The sequence below is a fragment of the Lontra canadensis genome, unplaced genomic scaffold (assembly GCF_010015895.1).
Source record: "Lontra canadensis isolate GAN:19392208 unplaced genomic scaffold, GSC_riverotter_1.0 scaffold41, whole genome shotgun sequence".
NCBI lineage: Eukaryota > Metazoa > Chordata > Mammalia > Carnivora > Mustelidae > Lontra > Lontra canadensis.
The window spans coordinates 3,383,030-3,399,221 of NW_022631035.1; the positions used below are offsets into that span (position 1 = coordinate 3,383,030).

The following is a 16,192-nucleotide window of genomic DNA, read 5'->3' on the forward strand; positions in this document are numbered from 1 at the left end:
AGTGGCCGGGGCAGCCCCGGGCGGGCGGCCGCGTCGGGGAGCTGGTGGTAGTCACACGGCGCGGCTCCCCTGCCTGGAGAAACACCCGGAAGCCACAGACCTCCTTCCAGCCCTGGCCAGCACCTCGGTGGATGCTGGGGGCGGGGGGCAGGTCTCAGGAGGAACCGGGGGGGTGGGGAGCGGGGGGGACTTCGGGCAAACCCATCCCCTGCACAGACGCGACAGCCACGCCAGCGGGCCACCGTCCCCACAGAGTCTCCCACGAGCACCGCCCCCGCCCCCAGCAGGACCACCGGTCCTTGCGCCGTGCCCAGCGCCCCTCCCGCGTGCCCCTCCCAGATCATCAAGCAGAGCATCGTGGAGCTCAGGCTGCAGGCAGAGGACAGCTTCGTGCTGAAGGTCGTGCAGCTCGAGGAGCTGCTCCAAGTGCGCCACTCGGTGTTTGTCATCGGGAACGCGGGCAGCGGCAAATCTCAGGCATGCCCCACTCCTGTCTGCACCCCCGCCCTCCCCGAAGGCCCTGTAGCTGCTGGAGGCTCGGCCTCTGTCACCTGCCCAGGCCCCGGGAGCAGGGGTGGTGAGGAGAAGGCCCCGGTCCCAGGAATGCAGCCTTTCTCCTGGGTTCTCCCCTCTTCCTGCTCCTTCTCCCTGGATTGCAGCCACCTGGCCCTCTATGGCCAGCCCCCCACCTCACCCTTCTGTCCCCCCTGCCCACCGTGTCATCCCCCCAGCCTCCTGTCCCCACCTGACCCCCTGCACCAGACCCCCTGCTCTCCTGTCCCCACCTGCCCCTGCACCAGCTCTCCACCCTGCCCTCCTATCCCCCCTGCCCCCCATGTCAGCCCCCCAACCTCTTGTCCCCACCTGCCCCCTGCACCAGCCCCCTACCCCGCCCTCCTATCCCCGCCTGCCCTCCCATGTCAGCCCTCCATCCTCCTGTCCGCATCTGCCCCCTGCACCAGACACCTACTCTCCTGTCCCCACCTGCCCCCTGCACCAGCTCCCCATCCTCCTGCTCTCCTGTCCCCACCTGTCCCCCCACGCCAGCACCTCCACCTCCTGTCCCCAGTCCCCTGCCATTACCTGGGCATGAGGAGAAGCAGGGTGGGGGGCCACTACTCCTGTGAGCTGCGACATCGGCAGATTCTAAGGCAGTCGGGGTTGAGCTGGGAGCCCACAGGACGGACCACCGTGTTTCATTCAAGATCATTTCTGAAGACTAATAACACGGGGTTGCTCACAGCACATAATTTTTTAAAAGGCAGAAACTGTGTGAACCCAATCTTCTAAAAGGAGTATGTCCGTGTGTCTGTATTCTCAGGTTTGTACACACACGTGTGAGCATGAAACAGTCTCCGGTGTCCTTAGAAACCCGTTCCTCCAACTCGAGGAATCATGGTTCGCTTCCTTCCCTTCAGGTTTTCTCAGTGGGCACAGATTGCCTTTATCGTCCGGAAACTACGGCGAATTTTTCCTGATCTTAGCCTGGTCTCAGGGCACGCAGGGCTTCCCCCGTCCACAGACGGCCGGTTGCCATGCATTCCCCTCCCCCGGGCACCTGCCTCAGTCCATCCGGGGCTCCAAGCTCACCTGTGTGTCGGCGATGCAGAGAGACCCAGAGCGGGGATTCTGCTCAGGCCGCGTACCGTCCTCGGGAGCTGGGGATGCGGCCTCCCTGGGTATGGGCGTGGGAGCTGTGGCCTCCGAGCCCCGGGTGACCAACGCTCCCCCATGTCCAGGTCCTCAAGTCTCTTAACAAGACCTATCAGAACATGAAGAGGAAGCCAGTGGCCGTGGACCTGGACCCCAAGGCTGTCACCTGCGATGAGCTGTTTGGCATCATCAACCCGGCCACCAGGGAGTGGAAAGACGGTGACGGGGGCTGTGGCAGGGTGGGCTGAGTGAGGGCGGGTCCCCAGCAGGTGTCCCAGGCTCACACCAGCCCTGCTCACCCACAGGCCTTTTCTCCACCATAATGCGGGACCTGGCCAACATCAGCCACGATGGCCCCAAGTGGATTGTCCTGGACGGGGACATAGACCCGATGTGGATTGAGTCTCTCAACACCGTCATGGACGACAACAAGGTTCGAGGGGCTCCTGGACTCTAGAGCTGAGCCCCAAAGCCACAGCGATGGTCTGGGGGCCCAGGATAGGGCAGGGGGCTATGGGAAGGGCCGCACATCCTACCCACTACACACAACGGACAGACTGGAATCAGAAGGGTGAGGGTCTGCCTGGAACCCCGCATAGGTCATCAACGAGGGAAAGTTCCCAGTCACCAGACGTGTTCCTCGTGGGACACAGCTCCCCGTGCATCCCGTCTGAGACGTGTTTGGGAACAGCGTGGGGGAGGGCCGCAGATACGGAGAACATTCTTCCTTAATTGGCATGTGACATGACGTGGCAGGACATCTCATACCTTGGAAGGTGGAAACGGTCTTCAGAAGGATCTAGAAGCAGCTTGAGGAAGTGATTCTCAATTGGCTGGAAGAGGGAGCTCAGGAATCCCCAGGAGGGGCGGGATGATGGTTTCAGAAAGCAAACGAGATCCTAGTGACGTCCGACACGGCGCCCACGTCCTACACAGCACCTACCCCCAGGGAGTGGTGTCCTGGGGTGGGCGGGGGTGGCCAAGGGACTGGGGTCAGGGATGTCTGGGGAAGGCCGGGCCGGGGGGAGCTGGTTGGCGGCGGGCACAGGGGCGCGGGTCCCGGCCTTCCTCCTCATTGTTCCGAGACGTCCATGTGGCGACCCATCCGGACGACGCCTGTCCGCCCCTGGGAACCCACAGGCTGCCTCCCTTCCCAGGTCCTCACGCTGGCCAGCAACGAGCGGATCCCCCTGAACCGCACCATGAGGCTGGTGTTCGAGATCAGCCACCTGAGGACGGCCACCCCCGCCACCGTCTCCAGAGCTGGCATTCTTTACATCAACCCAGCAGATCTGGGCTGGAACCCGTGAGTGGGGTTTTCGTCTTCCCGTTCCAAACTGGAGGAGGAGGACGGGGCTGGGGGCATTTTGGAGTCACCTGTGCGGGCTTGCGCTGTCGCCCGGGGAATACCGCATGGCTGTCCCTGCGCATCGGGTCCCGGCCGCCAGAGGGTGCGAGACAGCCAGGGGACCGTGCGGCGTGAGGCAGGTGGTGACCGCGTGGCACCGTGCTGGGAGCCCCGGGGTGGGTGGGGATGGTCCGGGTCCAAGAGGAGGCAGAGTTTGGGCGGTCACCTGGCGGGAAAGGGGGTTTTCCAGGAGGATGAAAACTGCGGGGAGTCTGCCAGGCAAGAACCAGCCTGAATGGGGTCGGGGGCATGGGGCGGTGGGTGCAGGGGGGCGAGAGCGGGAGGTCGTGGGGTCCGGGCAGCCGTCAGGTGTTCGTGGATGGAGCACGAAGCCTGAAGATGCTGTTGGTGGAAGGGCCCGGTGCAGACTGGCCTGCGGGGCTGCACAGAGACCCTTTCTGGCGTGAAGAGGACAGTGGCCCGTGCCGGACCATGGGTGGCCCCTGGGGGCAGAGGGGAAGGGAAGGTGTGAGAAGTGTTTGAAATCTTAAGAAACTGAAGATGTGGCATTGATTCTGGGGGCCCGAAGTCGACAGTCTGTGGGCAGGGCTGGTTCCTCCCAGAGGCCCCGAGGGAGAGTGTGTCCCGGGCCACCCCTGGCTTCAGGTGGCTGCCCCAATCCTTGCATCCGTCTCTGCATGGCCACTTTCCTGTCTCTCGAGGTTTTCCCTCAGTCCCGTCTTCTTGAAGGGACAGTCGTCAGACTGGGGCCCACCCTAATGCGGGACAGTCTCATTTTGAGATCCTTACCTTGACTACGTCTGTCTGCAAAGACCCTTTTCCAAACAAGGTTACATCTCCCGGTCTCGGTGGGCCTGTCCTTTGGAAGCCGCCGTTCTGCCCATGACCCTACACGTGAGGGTTCTTGGGGTGCACAGGCGAGGCAGGAGCTATGGGCACAGGGAGGGAGGAGGGATCGTGGGGCGCCTGGGGGGGTCCCCGTGGGACCAGAAGGAGAGAGTGTGGAGGGAAGCCTTGCACCAGGAGCAGCTCTTGGCGGCCCCAGGGGAAGAAGCGAGCAGGCCTTTGGGGACGAGGAGGAGAGAAGTGGAGAGGGTAGGGGATTGGCCCGGGGCCCCCGGGAGAAAGGCAGCTCCCCCAGGGGCTGCAGTGACTGGAGGCCTGGAGACTGAGGGGCACATCCCAGAGCAGGAAGTGAGGCGAGGCTGCCTCCGGGGGCCGGGCAAGAGCCAGGCCGGCTGGGCCACCCACGCGCGTGTGTCTCCCTGGGCCCGCACTTCCCATCAGAGCCTGAGTGCCCATCTGCACGCGCGGATGACTCTAACCAAGGCAACGTTTCTCACTCGACATGAACACCTTCAGGCGGGAGGGCAAACACAGCGGCGTGCGCACAGACTTGCAGCCAGGCTCCATTCTGGAGACACGCCGTCTCTGGAGTCAGGTCCTAACTCTCCGGGCATGGGGTTACCACGCTTTGCCTGCGGACGCGAACTGGGCAAAGGGTGGCTCTGTGACTGGAGACCGTGCTGGGTGCAACACGGCAGAGGTTTCAGCTCCGGTTCTCGGTTCTGATCGAGCACGGTAAGGATGGGCCATCCAAGGCGGGAGCTTGCTCACGGAGAGGCTTGTCTTCGGGGCCGCGGGTGCCGACCCCAGCTTCCTGCTTCTGCTCGGGCCGTACTGGAAAGGACACGCTCGCTGACCCACGAGGCAGCCAGACCCTATTTATGCTTTTAGCAGGCACTCGTGCAGCACTCACGGTGGGCCAGGCTCCCTTCTACGGGCTTTTAAAATATCAGCCCAGGTGGTCCTTCGAAATGGGGGTCACTTTTGTGTTTCGCACTTGTAGATGACGTGTTGAGTAACTCGCCCAAGCCACTGTTGGCCACAGTGGAGTGACTCAGGCCCAGGCAGCAGGCCCCAGAGTCTGCGCTCTCACCCTTATGGTGGGCCCCTTCTGGGCAGCCCACTCCAGAGGCAGGTGGGTGCCAGACAGTGCGACGTGGCTGCTCACAGACTGCCTGTTGCATTCGTTTGGGCTCTCCCAATGTGGCAAATTCAACTCGAACTAGCTAAAAAAAAAAAAAAAAAAAAGAATTGGCTCAGTTCACCAAGACAGCTTCAGGCATGGCTGGATCCAGGAATTCAGATGATGTAATGAGGTCCCTGTTCCTCTCCCTTTCTCTCCCTTCCTTCCCCTTCCCACCCAGATGATGTCATGAGATCTTTCTCTTCTCCTATGTCCAGCTCTGCTCTCAGTATTGACTTCATTTGGGGTAGCAAAGGTGGTTCCCAGTTGTTCTAAGCTTACGGCACCCCCATAGCTAGAATGTCAGAAAAAGAGCCCATCCTCCCCAGCCCCACACACTTGTCAGGCTCTCATAAGCTCTACGTCTGGCCCCATCACCAGGCAGGCACGCCAGAACCACATAGAGACACCAGGGGTGTTCCGCCAGGGGAGGGAGGCCGGGCAGACCCAACAGGGTGGTCCCAGCACCCAGCGTCTCCCCCTCTGCCCCAGGGTGGTGAGCAGCTGGATCGAGAGGCGCAAGGTGCAGTCAGAGAAGGCCAACCTGATGATCCTCTTCGACAAGTACCTGCCCACGTGCCTGGACAAGCTGCGGTTTGGGTTCAAGAAGATCACGCCCATTCCTGAGATCACGGTCACCCAGATGATCCTGTACCTGCTCGAGTGCCTCCTCACGGAGAAGAACGCGCCGCCCGACTCCCCCAAGGAGCTGTACGAGCTCTACTTCGTGTTTGCCTGCTTCTGGGCATTCGGGGGGGCCATGTTCCAGGACCAGGTGAGCGGCCGGCTGCGCGGGAGCCCGCCGCCCGCGAGAGGTCCCGGCCGCCCCGAGCTGGGCCCTGCTTGGTTCTTGTTCTTTGACAGCTTGTGGATTATCGGGTCGAGTTCAGCAAATGGTGGGTCAACGAATTTAAAACGATCAAGTTCCCCTCGCAGGGGACGATCTTTGACTACTACATCGATCTGGACACGAAAAAGTTCGTGCCGTGGACAGACAAGGTGCCTGCTTTTGAGCTGGACCCGGACATCCCACTGCAGGTAACTTTTCCCGGACAGGTGACAGTTGAAGGACGACTTCGGGGCAGGACTCCTGCTTCGTGACGGGCGACCAAAGGCAAACGCTTCCACAACAGGACCTCCCGCATAAACCGGAGACACAACAAACCGGTCGGGTCCCTCAATGAGTTGGAAGGGGGACATCGGAGGCACCATGTGTCTGAGGCTCACGGCTCCTCCTTCCCCTGCGGTCCTCCTGCCCCCCACAGGCCTCTCTGGTGCACACCACAGAGACCATCCGAATCCGCTACTTCATGGACCTGCTCATGGAGAAGTCGTGGCCGTTGATGCTGGTGGGGAACGCGGGCACGGGCAAGTCCGTGCTGATGGGGGACAAGCTGGACAGCCTCAACACCGACGACTACCTGGTGCAGGCCGTGCCCTTCAACTTCTATACCACCTCCGCCATGCTGCAGGGTGGGTGCGCGGCCGGAGCAGGGGTGCAGGGTGGGGGGCAAGGCCCACAGTGGGTTCCTACAGTCCAGCCTGGACACCCCCGATCACGCTCATCCCACGTGGCTGACCCCTGGCCCCCACATTCCCCATGACCCCTTCTCACCAAAGACAGGGGGACTGGCTGGGGTCCTCTTCCCTTGCCATGGCCCCTCCGCTGGCCACGAGCCACAGAGTAGGGGGGAGTAGGAGCTCCTGGGCAGATCCCACAGGAGCCTCTGGCACAACTGGTCTGGGGCGGCCCCGAGGTTGTCCAGCTGGAAGGTGCCTGCTGCCTGGGCCTTGGCCCCTCCACGCCCATAGCTCCTTTGCTCCTGGGGGTGATGGAAGTCGAGGGTCCGCCCCCCCCTGGTGCCCCCTCCAGGGCCACTCCCTCGGCTACGGTCTCCAGTGCTGGGGACCCTGGGCCCAGCAGGACCTCCCAACAGGATGTATCAGGACGGTGATAGCCAATCGGATCCTTTCTCTAGGGGTTCTTGAGAAGCCACTGGAGAAGAAATCCGGGAGGAACTACGGCCCCCCAGGCACCAAGAAGCTGATCTACTTCATCGACGACATGAACATGCCCGAGGTTGACAAGTACGGGACGGTGGCCCCCCACACACTCATTCGGCAACACATGGACCACGGCCACTGGTGAGTGGGGTCGGGGGGGCCCGGGCGGGGTGCAGGACCGCGACACGGACAACGGGGGCGGGGGCGCTCAGGGCTGGAGGGTGTATCAGGTGCCCCCTTCACCCATCAGCTAGGCCCCGGGCTGGCAGCCATGGCCAAGGGCACCCACGGAGGGAGGACAGACAGGTCCCTCCCCATCAAGGGTCCATCCGGCAGAACAGACAAAGAGGTGCAGTCAGACAGGCAGGGGGAGCGCTGAGGGAGCCCCCCCAGCACGGGCCCAGAGCAGTCCCCCAGCGGGGACAGAGACAGGCCTGGGGAGGCCGCCCTGCTCCCGAGAGCTCGAGGCAATGTCAGGACTGGCCGTGGGATGGACTTTGGAGGGACAGCATCCCGGGCAGAGTGAAGGCCACACACAGAGGCCCAGGTGAGGAAGCATGGCCCGAGGAGGACCCAGCGTGGCTGGAGCGTGGAGCCAGAGAGAGAGGACGCTCAGGGCAGCTGCAGCCGGACCTCCCGACTCCTGCCGGCCCCAGACGCCTTCTCCCGCGGGCAGCAGAGAGCCGCGCGCGGCCTGTTTACAGCTGCGGTTCGGAAAGACTACAACAACATTCGGTTTGGTTGACCTACATGTGTCTTGACACAATGGTCCGCTAATGACCTGGCCAGTGGCCCAGGCCAAACCTGGGGGTTTTGGGACCAAAGGGCCCACGAACTCCCCCTTGGGAATCAGACCACGGAGGCCTGAAGCCCATCCCTTTGCTGCCAAGAACCAGAGGCGGAGAGCGGCTCGCAGGGTCAAGGCCGCCTGCCCCCGCCGCCCGCCGCATCCTGCTCCAGCACACTGAGCTCAGGGGCAGCAGGAAGCTGGGGAGGTCAGCAGTGAGGCAGGGGCAGGGATGTGGGGACAGGGTGTCAAGGACCACTCTCTAGGGGATGTGACCACGCCAGACGAAGGGGTCCCGCCCCAAGCAGGCACTGAATGTGGCGTGGGATGGCCCTGCTCGAAGACCAGGTCCCCCGAGGCTCGGGACAGCCCAGCCTCCTGAGGCCCCTCACTCAAACACGCTCACAAGCCCCCGCACGCACAGGTAATGGGGGTCAGAGCAACGGGGAAGAGGACTTGCCGTGTCCGAGACTGACGGCGGGTCGGTGTCCAGAGTGCGCAAGGAATTCCTAGGAGCAGACAAGAACAGGCAACAGCTCCCAACGGAAGAAAACACACAATAGGGGGAACCCCCATGGGTCAGAAGTGCAGGGAAAATGCTTTATGATCTTGAAATGCCTCTGAGTCTCTGCACATGCCATCAAGGAAATACCCGGCCTACGTGATGATCCCAGTCACCCAGGACGTAAGGACAACGGGGCAGACATCTGCTGAGCACTGGCCCTATTCAGGGGTCCTAAGTGTGTCTCAGTGCATTAGCTTGGTCGCTCCTCATTGTGACCCAGGGACCTGGGGCATGGCCGCCTTGCCCGGGGTCCCCCCCGCACAGCTGCAGAGCTGGGATCCGACATCACGCCTGCACCCTGAGCTGCTACGATGCCTCCTATTTCAAACTTTTCTTGAGACCGTGAAGCAAAATTGGCCGTTACGCCTCTAAGCGATACTCCAGAGATGACCAGGGGTGGGCGGGGGCGCCCGGGGAGGGCTCCCCCAGGCCGGTGGCACGACGCGGCTCTCGCCTCCCCCACGCAGGTACGACAGGCAGAAGCTGACGCTGAAGGACGTCCATAACTGCCAGTACGTGGCCTGCATGAACCCCACCGCCGGCTCCTTCACCATCGATCCCAGGCTCCAGGTAGGCGGGTATCACGCTGGTTAGCCGGCCGCTCCGGGCTGGAGGCACACTTTGGCCCGAGAAAATAGAAGCATTGATTCGAGGTGCTGTCAGGGCTGCGGGCCGACGCTCTCCAGAGAACCCCCCCTCCCCTGCGGCATGCGTGTGTCAGGGGGCTCCCCGGGGCAGCGAGACAGGAGCAGCACCCCCCCAGGACCCCCCAGAGCTGCCGGAGTTAGCAAGTGCAAGTACAGGCGTCCTGTCAAATGTGAATTTCAGATCAACAACAAACGCTCGGCTGGGATAAGCACGTCCGGTAGGGTGTCCGGGACACCCCAGTACTGAAAACAATGACTTGTTGTGCTTCTGAAACTCAGAATTCACAGGATATCCTGGATCGCCTCTGCGACCCCACCCCGGCAGGACCTCCCCGCTAAAGTATCAAGCAGATGGGGACCGCGAATAGAACACCAGGCCTGGGCCCTGCGACGCTCTCGCCTCCGCCAGAATGTGGCCGGAGAGCGTGCTGTGTGGATGTGGCGGTTCGGGATGCGATCGATACTTGACGGGGTTTTAGCACAAGGAGGACACCTGTCCATTCTGACCACGCCCACACTCCCCTCGGGGCCGCGGGTGGGGTCTGCCCCCCCCCCCATCCCTGAGAAGGCCGCCCCAGCCACAAGCTGGGCCCTGCGGGCGGCCTGATGGGGTCTGTCTTATTCCGGGCAGCGCCACTTCTGCGTGTTTGCCGTGAGCTTCCCGGGCCAGGAGGCCCTCACCACCATCTACAGCACGATCCTGGCCCAGCACCTGGCCTTCCGCTCGGTCCCCATGGCCGTTCAGAGGATGAGCAGCCAGCTGGTGTCCTCGGCCCTGGGTGAGCTGGCCAGCCGCAGCCCCCCGCCTGCGGACACAGCCGGTGGCTCTGTGGGCCCGATGGCTTCTTCACACACTCCCCCGGCCGATATTTTATTCATACTTTCAAATCAATACTTTTAAACGAGGCTGTGTCTCAGCAGGAGATCTTGTGAAATCCAACTGCTTGAGGGGAAGGCAGGGGGTAGGAAATTCGGCACACAAAAAGGAGTTACACGTCAGCAGATCAGCAAACCTCCCCCCGAGTCAGCTGCGCAGATTTCTTCCTTGAGTTGTCACTATGTCATAGTACATTTGCTCTAGAGACCGTACCCCAAGCTCTGTACTTCCAGAGGCCATTAAGAGCACCTACGAATCGATGTATCTCTTTCCTGTAACAGCCCTGCACCAGAAAGTCACGGCAACATTCCTTCCCACGGCCATTAAGTTTCACTATGTCTTCAACCTCAGGGATCTCTCCAATATTTTCCAGGTACTGCTCTTAGAGCCCTGTTATGGCCACATCCCTGATCCACTGGGGCTCTCCTCCTCTGCTGCTCTGGGGAGGGAAAGCAAAGTGATGTGTGGACTGATGACAGTGTTGGTGATGAGGACCGCAGTAGTGATGGCGGTGATGGCGGTGATGATGGCGACAGTGATGGTGATGACGGTGACAGTGATGGCCGCGATGATGGTGGTGATGATGACGGTGGTGGTGGCTTTGATGGTGATAGTGATGGTGGTGGTGGTGGTGATGGTGGTGATGGTGGTGATGACGGTGGTGGCGGTGGTGGTGATGGTGGTGGTGGTGACAGTGATGGTGCTAGCAGTGATGATGGTGGTGGTGGTGATGGTGGTGGTGGTGGTGACGGTGATGGTGGTGGCAGCGATGATGGTGGTGATGATGACAGTGGTGGTGGCTTTGATGGTGATAGTGATGGTGGTGGTGGTGATGGTGGTGATGGTGGTGATGACGGTGGTGGCGGTGGTGGTGATAGTGATGGTGGTGGCGGCAATGGTGGTGGTGATGATGACGGTGGTGGTGGCTTTGATGGTGATAGTGATGGTGGTGGTGGTGGTGATGGTGGTGATGATGGTGGTGGTGGTGGTGACAGTGATGGTGGTGGTGGTAGTGATGGTGGTGGTGGTGGTGGTGACAGAGATGGTGGTGGTGGTGATGACGGTGGTGTTGATGACGGTGGTGGTGGCTTTGATGGTGATAGTGATGGTGGTGGTGATGGTGATAATGATGATGGCGATGACAGCAAGGGTGATGGTGACGACAGCAATGATGCTTTCTCTTATTTACTATTTAGTCCGAGCCAGGCACCAGGTTTGGCCACATATACACCCATATTCTCCTCCAAAATACATGTCATATGTTCCTACACCCCCATGTTACAGAAGGGGGGTCTAGGAATCCAGGAGGTTAAGGCATGCTCACCTCAAATGTCATGCTGTCTAGAGGCCACTCCTCATCCCTATACTGTATCATTGCCCCGGTTTATGTCATCCACAGCCCACGTCCCACTGCGTAACTACCCTTGCCTGCTTGCATCTCCCACTAGAATCTGGGCTCCATGAAGGCAGGTCCTCCGTTGTTGCTGTGAGCCCAGGGCCCCAGAGAGGGCCTGGAAAATGGCAGATCCTCCATAAGAACCCACTGAATGTGTCCGGGGCACTTGCTCAGTAAAGGCTAAGCCAGGATAGGACATGGGCAGGCTTGTTGCAGAGCCCCAGCTTGGAACCCATCGAGTCTGGCTCCCTGCCGTGGTCACACTCTCTTGTCCCTTCTCCACTATCCTCCCCCTTTGAGAAGGAAGCCCTTGGTTCTGTCTCATGAGAAGCCCCTCCCCCACGCCCCTCCCCACGACACACCCTCCAGCCTCCAGGATGTGCATGGGCTTGGCCAGCGGTGGCTTCCTTGGCTTGACAGATCACTGTCTGGGCAAGTGGCCACCCTCTTGAACAGCCCTTGGCTGGCCTTCGTAGCTCAGCTAAAGTCGCTGACCACCTGTGTCTGGGGCAGGGAATCTTGTTCTCCACCCTGGAGATCCTGAGAACGCCGCTCGACCTGGTCCGCCTCTGGCTGCATGAAGCTGAGAGAGTGTATGGAGACAAAATGGTTGACGAGAAAGACCAGGAAACACTGCGCAGGGTCACCATCGCGTCCACCAAGAAGTTCTTTGATGTGAGTCAAGCCACCAAGTCCCTCTGATGAGCCCAGAGAGGCTCCCAGAGGACAGAGTACCTGGGGTCAACGATAAGGCCAGTCCTCTTGGAAGGGCCCCCACGTGAGGACGGGAAGGTCCACCCTGGGTCCCAAGAAATGACTGTCACGTGAGTGTGGGTCTGAGGGAGAAAGGACTGACTCCTCAGTAGGTCAGGATGTGATGGCCTCCATCCGTCCATTTGGGGTAGAGAAAGGGCTGGGTGGGTCCGTGTGCTCTGCTGGTGTGTCCCGGGCTCTCTTGGCACGTTCCTATCTTCCTCCTGATGCAATGGGCATGGGACCGTCCCACCTGGGACTGCTGGTAGCAGAGCCCGACCTCCAGTGGCTTGGGCCCATGAAGACTTGGCCCGGCATCCTGGGCCCAAGTGCGCCAGGGCTGCCACGGACGACCTGTGTGCCCGTGGCGGCCAGCAACAGGTGCGCCTCCCGCTTATCTCTAGGATCTTGGCGACGAGCTCCTTTTTGCCAAACCAAATCTCTTCTGCCACTTTTCTCACGGGATCGGTGAGCCCAAATACCTCCCGGTAACCAACATGGCTCATCTGAACAAGCTCCTGGTGGACGTCCTGGACAGTTACAACGAAGTCAACGCAGCCATGAACTTGGTGAGTCGTGCTGAGCTGACAGCCTGGGCGACGGGCCGGGCGGGACCCAGGTCTCCCGTCCTGTCTCATTAGGAGCACCTTCCTGGCGCTCTGGGGCCGCGTGACTCGCCGCCAGCACGGCCCGGGCTGGGAGGAGGGTCTGCGCCGCGGGAGGGCAACCGAGGCTTCTCTCCGGCCTCCGCAGGTGCTGTTCGAAGACGCGGTGGCTCACATCTGCCGGGTCAGCCGCATCCTGGAGCTGCCCCGCGGGAACGCCCTGCTGGTGGGCGTTGGCGGCAGCGGCAAGCAGAGCCTCTCGCGCCTGGCCGCCTATATCAGCGCGCTGGAGGTGTTCCAGATCACCCTCAAGAAGGGCTACGGGATCCCAGACCTCAAGGTGAGCCGTGCCTTGGACAAGCTGCCCTTGGCTGGGGGGCGGGGAGGGGCGCAGAAATCTCACCGCTCGCGTGTCCCGCACACGGAAAGTGCACAGCACCGCGGGGTCCTCATACAAAGGAAGGGCCAGGACACACGTTGGCCAGTGCCCACGCCAGGTGGCAAAGGCGAGAGGACGTGTGGTGTCCGCTCCTGCTGGGCACGAGTCTGCAGAGGCAGCCCAGACGAAAGCAAAGGCCCCGGTTCCTGCCCCCGGTCCCGGGGGCGGTTCCGTGCCATGCCCCGTTGGCCAGATTAAATAATTCAGGGCTGTTACTGGGTCTCTAACGTCAAACTTGGATTCGGGAAGGCTGCTTTTTGAATTAATTAAATAAACATTAGCGTAAACAGGTCTCCCGTCCCCCAGGTATGCCGCCAAGCCTTTTTATTGACTTTTTTTCCCCGAAAATTTGCTCTGTCTGGGAACTGTGTGCTCGTCAAACATGATTAGCCCAGAAAAAATCACCGTAGCATTTCAGATTGGAGCGGGGATTGATTTGACCACATTCCACGGGCCCGTCTCTCTGCATCAGGGCCCGGGCCGCTGCTGCGGGCCAGGACGGTGCCCGAGTCGGGACCCTCCCCATCGTGGGCGGGCAGGTTCGGCGGGGCGACCTGGAGCCCCGCCAGAGCCCAGCGTCCCGGGTCCTCTGCCGAGGAGGTGGTCTGCTGGCGGAGGTCCCGGGAAGGACAGTGGGGATGACGGCCTGCCAGCAACCCAGGTGGGCTGAGCCGGGGACCACAGCCTCCAGATCGACATCTGTCTTCCGGGTGTCATCATGCCCAGAGGATTCCACTCTTCCTAACACAGGACTAGCCAATGCATCTTTTAAGTCCCTGCCTTAAGGGAAAGGTCTCGCTACGTGGGGGTTCTCCCAGACGCTGCCTCCTGGCCGGGATGGGCCCGCTTCGCCGACCAGCATCGTTCTCACTGGCGTCCCGAGGGCCCTCCAGGCCAACTAGGATCCTTACACCTGAGCTGTATTGTCTCACGGGGTTTTCTCGGCTGGGAAGTTTCTCGTCTACTCACCAGATGGTGTTGGGTTACTGTTACGACTGCGTCCTGCCCTATGCTCTGTCCCTGCGCAGATGCTGTTCCCGGCTCGTCACTCTAGGGCCAGTGGTGAGCGTAGCTGAGTCTGAGTCGTGTTATTCTGCTCATAGAATAGCCACGCCGAGGCCTGTCCTCAGCACGCCACGGAGCCTTTTTGTGCTAACCGTTCCCGGTCCTTGATGGAGCAGCGGGTGTGGGCTCAGAAGGAAGGAGGGAGGCAGGGTGGGCCAGCAGGCCTTGCACCGCGCGGTCAGGGGCGTGACCTTGTTATCCAGTCCGCCGCATAAGCCGTGGGCGCCCGCTGGAGGTTAGGGATGCGGCAGGAAGGGGTCAGGAACCGCCCTCGAGAAACCCTGCGAGCCGCGGGGAAAATCCGGGACTTGGTCCCCAGGAAGTGAGGGGCCGTCACGTGGTTGAGCAGAGAGGACCAGGACCTGGGAGATCCCAGAACCAAGTGGAGGGCGGTTTGAGGACCAGCAGGGAGAAGTGGGAAAACCCAGTGAGCCCATGAAGGCTGGGACGGGAGAGTAGAGTGAGGGGGTGGGGGAGGCTGGAGTCTAGGGGTGGCCTGAGGGCTCTGCCTGCACAGGAGGGAGTGGGAGGCGGGCTTGGCTGGAGGCCCTGCACCCTGCACTTTCCCCCATCTAATAAGCAGCTCTGGGGACCTCCTGGCCAGAAACAGGAGCTTGTGCCCCGCCCCCATCACTGCCAACCCCAGACTCGCCCAGATGCCGGTGACCCCTGACCTCTTCCTTCTGTGGGGAGTGGGAAAGGGACCCGCCCGCTGCAGCTGAGCTGACAGTGACCAGCAGGGTGGCGTCCCCTCCAGCCCCGCCAGGCAGGAAACGAGGATGGGACAGAACCGCTCTGGGGGCCGAGGGCCGCCGGGTCACAAGCGCCAGGAGGAATGCGGGTCACGAACGCTGCTGCGCATATGGGGGTGTCTAAGGAGTCGGGGGGGAAAGGAAGGACATGTTGGGGGGTTGGGAGGTGCTGGGAGGTGGGAGGTAGAGACACCGGATGGCCCGCAGCCTAGGAAGGTGGGACTACAGGGGCGGGCAAGGGGAAAACAAACATGGCCCACGGGGCTTACGGAAAACCAGGCATCCCGGAGAGCAAGTCGTCAAGCCCCGCATAGGTGCGTCACTCGTGGGACAGCCACGCCAGACGTTCTGCGTGCAAACCTGCGAGCGGCACGTGTGCGTCCTCAAGAACAGCCACTCTCCGAGCCGCTGTGTGCCGCGCTTCTCTTTTTCCCTTTCTACTGCTCTCCTTTATGTATCCCGTATCCTCCCGGTATGACCACGCAGGCATCCGTGAGCTGCTTCTTTAAATCCTACTAGGGACAAGACAGGCCTCGCATAGGGACTGCTCGGAGCAGAGACCTCTTTTAGGGTCTCCGAGGTTTTGTGTTTTTTTCCCTCTTCTTTCTTGGTGGTGAAACGGACCTGACGCACGATTTACACTGTGACTGTGTCCTGCTTGGGTCCAGGTCGACCTGAGCGCGCAGTACGTGAAGTCGGCGGTGAAGAACGTCCCCTCCGTGTTCCTGATGACAGACTCGCAGGTGGCTGAGGAGCAGTTCCTGGTGCTGATCAATGACCTGCTGGCCTCGGGGGAGATCCCGGGGCTGTTCACGGAGGACGAGGTGGAGAACATCATCTCCTCCATGCGGCCGCAGGTGAAGGCCCTCGGCATGACCGACACACGGGAGGCGTGCTGGAAATTCTTCATCGAGAAAGTGCGCAAGCAGCTTAAGGTAGGAGTCCCTGTCCTCACGGCGTCCGGGGACCGTCTCCAGGCCCAGCGCGGGGCTCGCGTCCGTCCTCCGGGCCGCGGGCTGTCAGAGTGTTTGTACACGTACGCCCCACACACATGAGGTTCAGTAGATGAGCAAGCACACCTTCTCAGGGAAACTGGGTCCAGCTACCCCTTCAGGCACCCCACCAGTACCCCCATCAGACTGAGGGCACTCTGGGTCCTTTTCTCCCTTCTCGTCAGGGTTCTGGTAGGCGTAGCTGCCCTCGACCAATGGTGCTGCCCCTGGGAGTGTCCACCCCCCATAGCTCTTCTAG

The 16,192-nt window shown here is 61.4% G+C and overlaps 1 protein-coding gene across 1 annotated transcript in view; it reads left to right on the forward strand.

Annotated features, from left to right (window-relative positions):
- DNAH17 (dynein axonemal heavy chain 17) overlaps positions 1-16,192 on the forward strand; it is a 91,501-nt gene that overhangs the window by 46,943 nt on the left and 28,366 nt on the right. Inside the window, exons 40-54 of the mRNA XM_032870483.1 lie at positions 340-477; positions 1,740-1,872; positions 1,959-2,086; positions 2,811-2,959; positions 5,544-5,826; positions 5,916-6,089; positions 6,317-6,524; positions 7,031-7,196; positions 8,875-8,977; positions 9,686-9,833; positions 10,213-10,304; positions 11,841-12,002; positions 12,485-12,649; positions 12,834-13,025; positions 15,610-15,876. Of these exons, the coding sequence (XP_032726374.1) occupies positions 340-477; positions 1,740-1,872; positions 1,959-2,086; positions 2,811-2,959; positions 5,544-5,826; positions 5,916-6,089; positions 6,317-6,524; positions 7,031-7,196; positions 8,875-8,977; positions 9,686-9,833; positions 10,213-10,304; positions 11,841-12,002; positions 12,485-12,649; positions 12,834-13,025; positions 15,610-15,876 (2,508 nt within the window). The remainder of the gene's footprint in view (positions 1-339; positions 478-1,739; positions 1,873-1,958; positions 2,087-2,810; positions 2,960-5,543; positions 5,827-5,915; positions 6,090-6,316; positions 6,525-7,030; positions 7,197-8,874; positions 8,978-9,685; positions 9,834-10,212; positions 10,305-11,840; positions 12,003-12,484; positions 12,650-12,833; positions 13,026-15,609; positions 15,877-16,192) is intronic.